We start from the raw sequence: 13,973 nt of genomic DNA, 5'->3' as shown, positions 1-13,973 counted from the left end.
TGACTCCTCCATTTTAAAACTTATGGAAAAGTTAATATCGGTAGTAAACGGTTAGAGTGTTCCAGATAAAAAGGAAATAAGTACGCAAAATTAAGGGGAGGGAGTGGGTCGTGAGAGTAGCACATGTTAATGCAAACACCAATGTTCATCATTTCCTGCAGAAAATGAAATAAGCTGTTGTGATCCTGTGGGGTGAAAAATCGTTCACATGAGCACATAACAACACAGTTAATATGCAGCTGCCGCTGGCATCAAGATTTTGTATTTTCTAACATACACCACAATAGGCCCACGGTTTTAGATTGACAATGGCTTTGTGACTGACATAAAACGTGGTCAACTCTCGCAGGTGACCAGAGAGGGATTCACGCTGGGAAGGTAAATGTGACGAAATGCACATGCGCCCCACAAGGAAAGCATTATAAGCCTCGTTCTCACTAGTGCAAGGTGACCCCGAAAAGAAGGAGTAGAAATGGCGTACGAGGGACACATGAGCAAGCGGCAAAGGACTGATATGGACGGTCATGGCGTCCAGTCCGGACCACGGGTATAACTGATTCTAGTTCATTTCAGTATTGTTTACTTTAAGATAAATGGTATTGCCCTTACAAGTCACAACTAACCAATTTATTTGATGCATAAAATTCACTATACGCTTGTGCCCACTTTTCTATATCAATGCAACATCAACAATTTCCTTTGTCAACTGATTTAATTATAATGTTAGCTACTCTAGTATCTCCCAGTAATTATTATGTGAAATGTATGTAATGACAACATTTATCCATAGTATACTGTTTTTATAACGTACAAGGAAGCCAAGAAATCACTAATACTATTATGCAGTAGGCCTCTCTTCAAAATTATAATTTGTACGGTGTGATAATTTTAGTGTTTACTAGTATGTCAATTCATTGAAGAATCAGCTTTTCAGAGTGAACAGCTGAGACGGGTCTAATGAATCACATTCCCGTTTCAGACAGCGGCCATATTTTTAATAGAAATGTCACGAGATCTTGCAGTGTATGAGAGCTGGGTGCTAATTTTCACTCAACAGACTTTGCTTAGACCTAGCGGCGGCCTGTTTGCTACATTAAATATATGTTTGTTTGAAATTCTGCATTGGAAATCGTGCCTCTGTTTCTAATAACTTATAGTAAAAACAGTGGAGAAAGGGAAATGCCAAATAGAAAGTGTTACTATGTAATGTTACCTTTTTATTGGGTATGTAAAGCAGCTGCTATATCAAACTGCAAACGCCACTGTCCGCTACTGAGTTCTAATTTGACCACGGCTGCTCCCTTGTGGCGAGTGTAGTGGGGCGCATCCTGAAATATGAAGGTGGTTTGACTAACAAAAGGATCAACCTAGTCTTTACAACAAGATAATTTTTGGGATAAATTTTAGAGTTCATGGTGCTTTTGTGGTAAAGGATTCTGTATGATGCCCATTTCAATGAAAAGTGTTTAATGTACTTATGACAATCTACAACTGAACAAGTTGGTCAGCATTAAATGAAGGCAGCACTATAAACTGAGTGTCGTAAAGTTTTGGGGCCACCAGTGTTACTTCCACCCATAAATCTGACCAAATTTTTGAGTTGAATAATAGTAAACTTTATAAAATCACAGTTTCAAAGACCTGGTTGATACTTTTGTTAGTCCCGGACCCCCTTTACAGATGTTCATTGTGAAAAGCTGTTTTTCATTTTTTTAGTGAAATGATGGCAGTCTAACAATGTCACAGCAACCTCATCTTAAAAACTCCCTAATAAATGTTGATCACTTAAATAATGGCCTACCAATCTCAAATGACTTGCATTCCCTCTTAGCAGGACAAGTACGATGACCCTCACAAGCCATCTCCGTCATGTGTGGTCCATTGTAGAGGCCTGTCCGATGCTGTTATAGAAGCAGATTTGGTGGATGCTGTTCAGCATTTTGGTGGTATTAGGTGAGCGTGACACAGCATTGGTAATTGGGATTGAAATTCTGTCCAATGAGAAGCTTTATATAATGACAAATTTTTCTACCATGTTTTTACCTGTAATGGCTATTCATGAATAAAAGTCCATTCAATTCATTTCACTTGTGAGAACAAGAACCTAAGTGTTGGAAAATGTTTATATTACCTAGTAAAAAATAATATTTAGTTTTCAGATATTTGTGGATGAATTCACAATCTTTTCCTATTGATTTTTTCTTTCTGTTTGCAGCTATGTGATCATGATGCCCCGCAAGAGACAGGCCCTAATAGAGTTTGATGTAGGTGCACTTTTTTGTTATTTCCTCTCAGCAAGATGTGTAAATCTTAAGTTATTTTTTCATTTTGTAAACAAATGTTGCAACTACAAATTGAATAGCAAAAGGATTGTACCCATAAACTTATAAGGTGATGTTTTGATGCGTGTTTGACCGGCCCGGATAGCACAGTTGGTAGAGCGTCCGCTTCGGGACCGGTAGATCCAGGATCAATCCTTGGTCGAGTCACACCTAAGACTTTAAAAGAGGAAGTTGTAACTTCCTCGCTTGGCGTTCAGCATGAAGGGGATAGTGCAACGACTGGTTGACCCGTATCAGTATAATGGCTCGGGCGGGGCGGCTTACTTGCCTTCGGTAAGTCATCTCAGTGATGCAGCACTAAATAAAAGAGCGGTGGAAATCCGTCCTGCAACAAGGAGGCACATTACACGTGCATGCACCCTAATGATTCCTTCGTCGTCATATGACTGAAAAATTGTTGAGTACGACGTTAAACCCCAAGCGCTCACTCACTCACTTGATGCGTGTTTGGATCTTAAATAATTTGTTTCTTCAATATTTTAGGACCTGAATGGAGCACGGAATTGTGTCAATTATGCACAGGTACAGTATTCAGTATATTCTTTTTAAAGTAACACTTTATTATTGATCTTAAAATGCCAGAGCAAGACAGACATCGGTTAATGATAAATCAAGACGAGTGAAAATACTGGCTCAAATGAGAGTCTAAATCACAACAGACTGTCTAGCTGAGGAACAAATTCAGCACTTCAGCCAGATGTGAATGGGTCGGTTGTTGGTGTAGTTCTATGCATTGAATGATTTTTTACGAAGAATTGTTTATCTTTATTTTTATGTTTCAAAAGCAACTTGTAAGCATTTACAATACATGAAGTAGATATGTAGTTGATGTATTTCCAATACGCTGATTGCAGATTGGTTAATGACCTTAAACAGAATACCTGTTATAGTAGAGCAAGGCTTTGTCTCATTCTTAATGTAGCATCAGTATTTCATTCATTTTGAAGTTTTGAGTATGAATGTCAAGCTTAATTTTGAGACCTGTATTGTTACTCAGCCAGTCTTAGCTGTGGTGCAATATGTCTTATAGTATTTGATAATTTTGTTGCAGGCGAATCAGATATATGTTGCTGGTCAACCTGCATTCTTCAACTATTCCACAAGTCAGAAGATCCAGCGTCCAGGGTCAGTACGGTACAGTATTTGTTAGACTTTACATTTGCCTAGATCTTGACTTCATGCCATTATTTTAATTTTCTCACCTGGGTCTCCTTCAGGAAAAAGAGCTTTCATGGCCAAACTTATTGAGTTTTACTGGATTACATTTGGGACTTGGATTTCAACTATTTGCCTTGGCGTTATTGCTTTATATATTAATGACAATTTAGTATTGCAGCTATGCAAGAATATGATTTTTATTCAACATTATTGTTAGTTTTGAGCACAGATACTAATTTTCTAATTCTTGTCACTGTTTCAGAGGTCCTGATGATACCCGAATAGCCAACCACATCCTGTTGTTTACCATCCTTAATCCACAGTATCCAATCACTGTGGTGAGTTGCAGGATAGTCTTGCCTCAAAGTTAATTGTGTTATTGGGCATCATTATTTTTGAAATCTGCTTTTTGGATTCTGGTGTCTTTCCTATATAATTAAGGCTCACAAGAAGAAAGTTATTTGATTAAGGGATGGGTACAAACTACATGATGGGTTCCCTCATGTGAGGAATAAGTTTTTCTAAAATTGTGTTGATAGTATAGTATAATTGCATGGAAAGTTTAGAATTGTTTACCAGTTTAGGTTGAATGGAAATTCCACTACCCATATCTGAACTGTTCATTTCAGGATGTTATACACACAATCTGCTCTCAAAGTGGGAAGGTACTGAGGATTGTGATCTTCAAGAAAAATGGTGTGCAGTGTATGGTCGAATATCCTTTTAACCATGGTTCTCTGCTTGACTCCACAAACAGATTATTTTTCATTCAAAGTGCCTTTCGAAAATGTGCTATTCTTTAAAGGTTGTATTTAGATCTTCTTCATTGAATGGACCAAAATATATGTTTGTACTTAATATCAAAATTGATAGTAGCAGTTGCAGGTAGAATGGATTTCTTGATGAACGTTGATTTATTTATTTATTTAATGCAGTTCTGAAGAATTTTGTGTCTTCAGTCCTGTTTAAGCCTTAATATAATAACTTTGCCATGTACCTCACAGAACATCTAACATACTTGAAGAATATTGAACTCTGTCCGTATGATACATTGTTTCAACCTTAACCACATTGCACATTTGACTCCATTGAATCTGCAAAAAGAGCAAAACAGGCACTGAATGGAGCTGATATATACTCTGGATGCTGCACTTTGAAGATTGAATATGCTAAGGTACTGTATAAATAATTGTTTATAAAGTTGTGATGATTTTAAGGGGATTGTGAGTGTTTCTGAGTATGGACATAGAAAAGTGTTATTATGGAACAAGAGTAGTAATGGACATATTACATGCACTTTAAGGACTCCTTTGTCATCATATAACTGAAAACCTGTAAAGTACAACGTTGAACCCTGATCATTCACTCCGTTAAGAGCTATGTTAGTTATATGTAATAATTGTAACTCTTCTGTCTTCTTACATTCTGTAGCCGACCAGACTGAATGTGCTGAAGAATGATAATGAGAGCTGGGATTACACCAATCCAGGACTAAGTAAGTCATTAGCCAGTTGTAAATTTGTTCAGCGATCTCTCTATCTCCTCCTGTTCCTCTAAATTTGATAACCAAACATAATGACCAGTGAATAGTGATAGGGGTCAAATCAAAAACTGCGTTCTTTAGCCATCTGAAGGCATCTAACCTGTCCCATCTTAAATATGTCAGTAAGGTACTTTGGGTACACAAAGAACAAATAGTTATAACCTAAAATCATTGAAAAAATCAACATGAAGTTGGAAATCAAAATAATTAAAAAATGTCCAAAATGTCTTCACATTGAAATTTGCATACAGTTACATGTGTACTTCCATGAAATGTCATTTTCTACATTTGCATTACATTTCAGTGGGTTAGTTCACAATCAGTGAGAATTTTCTTATTCCACATTCCTTATTCCACATTCCTTATTTACCTAATCATAACCCAAGATCCATATCTAAACTTAGTTGCGTTTTTTGTTTTGAAAGCTTTTCTTTGCATGCCAAAAGCTTTTTGTTGATATTAAACTCAAACATTGTATTTAAAAAGTGTGATCCTTAAGCACAAGCTTAGTGTCAGTCAGCATGTTACGTCTGTATGGCTGATTAAAGTGCCCAGTGTAAACGCTACATTACAACAGTGTATGCCATGCAACTTAGACAAAAGAATTGAATTCAACATTTCCCTTTGTTAGATTTCTGTTAAATAATGCAGGTACATTAAAATTTTTAATTGGATTTAAATTGAACATGTCACATATTGGAAACAATAAATTGCATGTAAAACTTCTCCTTAAACATGTATTCGTAAATATGCTGACCTAGAATGTTTCTGCGTACATGTACTTCACAAATGCTGTGGTAACAGCACAGGCAAATGTTGTTTCATTAACGCCAAAGAGACACGAAGACTGTCAATCCGTTTTCTGGACATCAGTAACTGGCAAACACATAGGAGGAGCTTGAAAACAAAACACAGCAGCCCAGCCTGACGAAATGTCCAGGACACATGTTACTACCCCCCCACTGAAGGCTGGGCCACTCCCTGCGTTAGAAACACTGGCTAGTTACAGTTGTCCTGCTGCACGCCAGAAGTCCACAGTACGCCTACCACAGCTAGGAGCCTCCTCATGTCCACTGAAGTTAACCCTGTACGACAGCCAAGCTACACTAGAACCACCCGCTCACACATGGCAGTCAGAAAGGTTTACTAAGCTCTAAGGTAGTGAACGAGCCAGGCAGCTTGCTGATTCTGTTAGGACATGGCAATCTAAGAACACAGGAGTGTCACCCTGAACAGCTCTCTCTACACTTACTACAGTCCAGGCCACCCGACCTCGGGCGCTTTACAAGACACTCCCACTCAATGCAGTTCTGCCTCGGTCCATATCTGACCTGCAGACAAACATGTGTGATGACACAAGGCAAGGACATATGGGCCCCTCCACACAGCCCATACCACAGATTCCAGGCCTGCCTGCTCACTTTTACACCTGTCCCAACCCTGTTGGGGACATGGACACATGCTGCAGTCAGACAGTACTTGTTAACACCTGGTCACAGTGGAGCCCACCCCGACACAGAAGAAAATCACAGGCAGAGTGAGCCTTCAACACATTGCTGCAGCTTCAGCTGTACATATATTTATATATTTGGAAATTGTGATATTGTGGTGATATTGTCGTACATGTAAGACAGTTATATTACGCTCTATTATTAAATCTATTCTCACGCAAATGACTTAAAACCCTGAACATTTTTGTACCTATAAAATATAAAATGCATTCATAAAAAGCTATCAATGAAAATGTTCCCACGAAACCTGTCTAAACCTCATGCCCAGATACAATCCAAATAATCGGCAGGGGTACACGCAACAGTCACTCTCTAGGAAGACTTCTAACTTTAACATACCTGAATTCAATCTCCAACACCAACTTTCTCAAACAAAATCCCGCCCCTAGTTTAGACAGGTTTCCAAGACTGTGGTTCCTTTGTTTTATTGCAAATATTGCGATGAAAATATTACAAATATTTAATATGTGTATGTTTTTTAGTGTATAAATTGAAAATGAAATGTGGTATGCAAAACATTGTCAAGAAGTAGAAATAGTGGTAAATTTATTGTTTTTTTTTTTTGTATTTACGTAAGATTTAAGACTGCTATTTTGCAATGAAGTTGTACGATGTTGTTTTGTGCAGTTATGAAGTTTAATTGTTTTGTAAACTGGTAGAAGAAAAATTAGCTTTTTTGATGTTTACCATCCTTGTATGCCTATTGAACAGGACTTTTGGGGGTCGTGTGTGGATGGGAGCCTTCAAGGTAGTACAGGGACGGCTAACGAGCCAGGCAGCCAGCGCCTCTGAGGTTTGATAGATCTCTGTGTCCCCTGCCCTGAACCAGCCAGCCAGCAGATCAGGGCTGCCCAGTTCTCACCTCACCACCTCCACCCACAAGTCCGCAACTCATTGAATAAAACCAAACATTGTTTCCACCTACACTTTCTACAGCTTGTTTGTACTGACAGTATTCCAACAGATTTCTCTTCCAGATCTCAAGTTGAACATTAAAACGTAGATTTTCTTTTTAGATAAAAAGAAAACTGTTATGTTTCAAAGTTTTCCTAACTACAGATAAAATTCTGTGAAACACTTTATTTCATCTTAGAGACCTTGGTAAAAAATCATTTTCAAATTATGTATATTATTTTTGCGCTCTGCTCATATTGCAAGTTCTGTTTCTTGCCAGTTTGTTTTATTTTGGCATGATAGAAAGTCAGATTTTATTTTTTTAAGATAAATTCTCTTTTTGTGATGATGGAAATTTCGATAAAAATGTAAAATCTTGATGTGGAAGTAGATTCTAGTTTATTCAGAGGTTTTCTCCATTTCTTTTTATGAAATTCTGAATTTTCTTAAAGCTATTTTGCTTTATTTTTCTCTAATAAAGATTTTTAACGTTTTGCAAGCATACTGAAATGGAAAACTCTCATTCAAGATTTTCAAAAATTAAAGTTTTTTTTTCTACTTTCAGAAATGGAACCGTCATCTCCTAAAAATCAGCCCCTTCTAGCTGACCCCCGATACCCAGGAGCTGCTCCCTCTCCTTATGGTAAGGGAAAACATCAAAGCGCATTTAATTGTTTGGTGTTATTCCTGGATATTTTTTTGATGCATTAGGAAAGTGAAAAAGTTTTGATGCGTTAGGAAAGTGAAAAAGTTTTGATGCAGGAAACAGAACTGCCACTTGAATGGGAAAGGCTGACAATGGCCATGCTTCTTGTGTTTTCATTTTTGTTGTTTTTTAGAGCATTTTGTTATCCAAGGTCTTTATGTGTGAAATTTTTTTTTTTTAAATATTTTCTCGTACGCAGGAATATGTGACTTGAAGTCTGTAGTTTTGGCATACCAATTTTGGTATGGGATATTTGGGCTTTTTGAAGTAATCTATGTTAAGTCAACAGTAGAAAACACATGTAATACAGTTCAGATTTTTGTCGATGTTTTATCTGTAACAAAGGTTGAATACATGCGCAGACCTGTCACTGGCTCCTTTACAGGCATGTTATTTGAAGATACACAAGATCACAGCGGTTAAAATGTTATGACCTTGCTGAGCTGAAAATCCATTATGTGTTACATACATTCAATTTTTCTGTGAATCTGTCGGTGAGTTCATTTAATAGTTTAAAGTTTGTACCTGGATAGTTTTGCAACCAAGTACAGGCAGTCATGAGGCTCTTTGAAGATAACCTGCACAGATCTGTTTTTTTAGGTTGGAGCTGTTCAATACATTAAAGCTGTGTTCTATTTTCAGGGTCCCCAATGGGTGATCCAATGGGAGGAAGAGGTGGCGGAGGTGGGGGTGGTTACGGACCTCAGGGTGGTGGATATGGAATGCATTTTGAGCACGGTGGGCAGGGAGACGGTTATGATAACTATGGTGGTCGCAGTCAGTATGGAATGCCACCAGCACAAGACAGAGGATACTTCCCCAAACCAATGGTGAATATGTCAGGCCAACTTAAACTATTTTTTCTTGAGCTTAGCCTCACAATAGCAGAAAAAATTCCTTCATGGTTGGTAGTTCGGGGTTCTTTTTTATTCTGGCTAATGAGGAAAATAATTTTTTTTTGTTAAGAAATTAACATTTTTAGAAAAACAGTAATAAAAAGGACTGTATAGTAATGCTCTTTTCTGAAAAGTTGGTCAGGTTAATGTCATGACCAACAAAAATATTTTGAATGATGGTCTGAATGGTGATTTTTCATCAGTTGTTAGTTTTCAGTGAGATATAGTTGTCCATTGTTTGTGCAATTTGAAGTATGTAAAATGCCACTAATTTGTGTTTTTGAATTCATGTTATATAGCAGGATCGTCACAGCAGTTATGGCAGTCCTCCCGGAGGTCACTATGGCCCTGACCATGGCATGGGTATGGGTGGCCCTCCCAACCCAGGGGCACCTCAGCAAGGTGCAGTCATTATGGTATATGGCCTCAGCCCAGAGAACTCCAACTGTGACAAGCTCTTCAACCTTTTCTGTCTGTATGGGAATGTGGTTAGGGTAAGTGGAATCGTGCACAGACAATAGTCAATGCACTGTAGTTAATGACACGTGGACTCTCTGCCCTGTGTACCCTCAACTTTTTGTTAGAGATGGGGTGGTTGAAAAAGTGGACATTACTACTGTAAGCTGGTACATCAACAACAGCTACAATCTTAACACAAAATGGGGCAGTGCTATGCCTTTGTAAGTATTGCTGAGTGTAAAGATTTCTTTGTTTAAAAAGATACATGTATTAAGACGTTCCAGCACGACCAGTAAGTTTGTGCTCAAATTTGTTGTGGAGCCTTTTGCATAGTCTTCCACCAGCATGGCTTGCAAGTCTGCATCTCACATGGGGAAGTTTGTCAGTGACTTGACAAATGTTAGTTGTTAGTCACAGATTCGCCTGTATCCTCCACCTAGGACTATTGTCCTAGTAAAAAATTCTTGAATATGGCATTTAATGAATAAAAATATTTTGCTAAAAATAATTGTTAAAATGTGAGTGATTTATGTAAGTGCGGGTTTCCATGTGTCTTTCCTGCTGTTTTTAGATCAAGTTTTTGAAAACAAAAGAAGGGTCTGCGATGGTCCAGCTTGGAGACCCTATATCTGTGGACAGAGCCATTCAGAACCTCAACAACAGTTTCTTCTTTGGCAGCAAGTTACAGTTGGGGTAAGTTTATTTTTTTACAAATACCTCAAAGGACAGTGGAAATTTTGCCAGTAAGGTAGGGTTTTAAAGCATTCAAATATCTTACAGAGGCTTCATATAACTAAATTAAGACAAAGGACTTGATTCACGGTCAAGGCCATACGTGGGAAGGTCTGCGAGCAACTTGCAGATGGTCATGGATTTCCCCCGGGCTCTGCTCGTTATCCACCCACCATAATGCTGGCTGCCGTCGTATAAGTGAAATATTCTTGAGTACGGCGTAAAACACCAATCAAATAAATAAATAAATAAATCAAGGTCAAGGACCTGTGTGATTGTTTATTTTTGTTTTTCTTTGATTCACAGCTACTCCAAACAGGCATTCCTGCAAGATGTAATGAATCCACATGAGCTTCCTGATGGAACACCATCTTTCAAGGACTACATGGGAAGTCGAAACAATCGATTCACCAACCCAGAGGCAGCCAGCAAGAATCATATCCTTTTTGTGATCAGATTACCATAAATAAAAGCCTTAGTGCTGTATTATTTGAGTGATAATATTCCCTGTTAACAGTATTTTTGTTAGATACTGGATATGCTCAGTTACAGGAGCTGAGATCATCAAAGGGCTTACAGGCCTTCTATCACTTTTGTTGTGCGAGGCTGGCTGATCAAATGCCCTAGATAGTTGGCAAGTGATGCTTGTGATCAGATGTCCAACTGTAGGGTCATAGGTTCAAAACCTGGAGTGGTTTCAACCAAGTTTTAACACTAGAGTCTAAAGTAACAATAGTACTGTATTACAGTTACTTTTTTAATGACATCCTTCATTCTGATTTTGTGTTGTTGGTATGACAGTAAGCATGTTTACAACCAATTTTTCAGTAAGCTGTGTTTTTATTGAACTGATTGTGGTTCAGATATTTCCTAATAATGCTATAAGGAAAGGAGTGTCTCTTGGGTTATTCGTCTGAGGTTAAAGAAGTCTGAGTGGATAGCACGCTGTCACAGCACAGTGACTCGGGAGCTTCTAACCAATGCGGTCACTGTGAGATTCAGTCCAGCTTATGCTGGCTTTCTCTCCAGTCGTACCTGGGGAGGCCTTTCACCAAGCTGCGGATTACCATGATCTATGATGTTAGCTGCCGTCGTCCAACTTAAATACATGTATTCTTGAGTATGGTGTTCATCACCAAACAAAAGAGTTTCTGAATGATTACCTTAACTCTTGTTACGTATTCAAGGACCTGCTAAAGTGCTACATTACTTCAATGCTCCACCTAATCTGACAGATGAAGACCTGAAAAAGGTAAAAAAAAAAAAGTTTTTATATGACGTAATAAACAAATAGAACAAACAAACAAGTAATAGATACCTATTTGGTCACCAAGACACTTTAAGGGCCAGTTTATATGGAGGGGGACTACTTAGTACAAGCCCTTGACCAATGATCCATCTCACACTAGATTATCTGTGTCTGTGCTGAAAATTCTCAGGTGAGATGCACTAATTTTCTCCTAGAAATCTTCAGCATGAGAGAAATACTCTTTAGATATGGCTTAAAAACACCAACAGAATGTGTCAGCAGTGCTACCATGTAAGCATTTAGAGAAGGGGACTTATCTTGGCACCTTATGACTTTATGAAATCAAGATCAAAGGAATTGGTTTTCTCAGTTATTTTCTGTCTTAAATTTTCAGTTGTTTGAAGATGCTGGTGTGAAACCACCTCTAAGGACGAAACAGTTCCCATCCAGAAGTAAGTTCTTGCTATGACATTAAGTTTTGAGATGATCAATAACTGACATTTGTTTAGCCCCGCTGGTCATGCAGCTTTTGCTTAAATTAGATTGCGAAGACAGATATTGTCATGTACGATGGTGCAAGAATGACTGTTTGTTTTTCCAGCTGAGCGAAGTTCGACAGGTCTGTTGGAGTTTGACAGTAAAGAGAGGCATTGAGGGCCTGATGTTGTGCAACCATGCCCAGATACCCAATCCTTGTGAGTAATTTTAATAAGTTCGAATTTTTTTACAATTTTTGATTTGATATGTGATTGGCTCATTCAACTAAAGCCTTACTCATATGGCAGAATTAATCCTGTGAACAGATCCTCAGCACTTTACATAAAGGTATAACCGTAATAAAATTTTTGCAGAGTAAAAGGTGAAAAAAGTAGGAAGTAACTAATTTTTCCAATTTCAGCCGGAAAGAGTCCATACGTCTTCAAGTTGTGTTTCTCGTCTACACCAATCCTTGGGTCCAATTAAAAAGGAAGAGTTGTCTGACCCTGGAGATGGGTCCCTCCACTGCTCTATGGTTTTAGGATCATTAGTGTTTCATGTAACATTGTTTTACGTACAAGTGTTGTTTTAGACAAAAATTATGTTAGATCCTGATTGTAGTTATGGACACATTGTATTCCAGAACTCGGTATGAAATGTTTTAAGACAATCTGGTTTTTGTGGCCTGCTTTCAGAATCAAAAATGCAACATGTTGTTGATCATTGTTGAATTACTAGATCCTCACAGCATTGTGACGCACTCCCACAGCCATCTAGAGTAACGCTTTGTTTTGTTCAAGTACATTGTTTTCTATTTTATCATCGTATTTCATGATCATGCGTTAACATCAATAAACAAGGTGTCTAATTAACCAGGTCGTTTTCTCTTGTTTTGTTATTATGTTAACCATATCGGACAAGTTCATCAGTACTTTTTTGAGAAGTGTATCAGGGTACAGTCATTTATCCTTCTGGCAACAGATGGTTCAAAAGGTATGCGCCAGACTTCACAAAGTTGAGGCAAGGTTAAACTGGACCAGCACAAAATTATTGCCCGTATTGCTAGAAAGCTTTTTGGAAGAATTATCTCCAGGTACATTTGCCGGAGGGAGGGAGGGAGGCAGTGGCAGTCGAGTGTTTGAGGCGCCAGTCTTGTTTGTACAAGGACACATGAAAGTTAGTTCAATCCAAAGTCTGAACGGGGAAAACCACCTTCATTTATTCGTTCAGAAACTTCACATATGAGATTCCCGGAACTCTTGCCAAATATCAGTGTATTACTCCCCGTTTCTCCAACCATAGAACTAAATTAAAATGTTCTTGACTATGACACATAACCCAGTTGATTAAAATTAAAAGTAGTAACAGTATCTACTGTGTATGTTTTACACTGTGAACAAAGCTACATGTTTTGTCAAACCGAGAACAATGGTTAGAAACGGCGACGGGCCGTTGTCCCCGAAACTTATTCAGTTGTTACGACGTTTGGAACAAAATCGAAATGTGTGAAAAGTAAACTGATTTTAGTTGAAAGGTACAAAGCATTCGAAACGAGCATTTTCTGGTTTCCATTTGACGACAAATTAATTTGGTTGATTAGACTCGCAGATCGCATTTGTGACAGGCTCCGGAGTTCTAGTGCTGCACTAGCTCGCTAACCGCTCGGCTATAGAGGACCACATTCGCCGACAGATATTAAGTGATTTGGAGATCTCTGCTTTCCATCAGCATGACGGACATCTGTACAGCACGTCACTTGTGGGAAAGTTTTACCGATACGGCTCCTACCGTACTTGCAAAAGGCTGTTGTATCACCTTTGTTCCTCTCTCCAAAAATAAAAAAAAAATAAAATATTTTAGACTAACACCAATCAAATAAATTAATAACTTTAACAACTACCGTGAAACACCTGGTGGTGTCTTCCTGTCATTAAGCTCATCATTTGATTTTATTAACAACCGGAATAATAGTTTGTACAAATTAAAATTGAAACGCTTAATTCGGT

The 13,973-nt window shown here is 38.2% G+C and overlaps 1 protein-coding gene across 1 annotated transcript; it reads left to right on the top strand.

Annotated features, from left to right (window-relative positions):
- Positions 1-390: 390 nt before the first annotated feature.
- Positions 391-12,839, top strand: LOC135466638 (heterogeneous nuclear ribonucleoprotein L-like). Its single transcript, XM_064744231.1, is given in 19 exon segments — positions 391-547; positions 1,835-1,953; positions 2,216-2,264; positions 2,826-2,864; positions 3,394-3,467; positions 3,763-3,838; positions 4,130-4,217; positions 4,580-4,674; positions 4,932-4,995; positions 8,014-8,091; positions 8,797-8,984; positions 9,350-9,544; positions 10,081-10,202; positions 10,548-10,678; positions 11,420-11,493; positions 11,885-11,942; positions 12,092-12,134; positions 12,136-12,185; positions 12,389-12,839. Coding segments are annotated over 19 exon segments (1,683 nt in total). The 5' UTR covers positions 391-472; the 3' UTR covers positions 12,454-12,839.
- The last annotated feature ends 1,134 nt before the right edge of the window (positions 12,840-13,973 follow it).

Source organism: Liolophura sinensis, chromosome 6, assembly GCF_032854445.1.
Source record: "Liolophura sinensis isolate JHLJ2023 chromosome 6, CUHK_Ljap_v2, whole genome shotgun sequence".
Classification (NCBI taxonomy): Eukaryota; Metazoa; Mollusca; class Polyplacophora; order Chitonida; family Chitonidae; genus Liolophura; species Liolophura sinensis.
The sequence above is the reverse complement of the archived record's forward strand: the minus strand, read 5'-3'. Positions and strand labels throughout refer to the sequence as shown.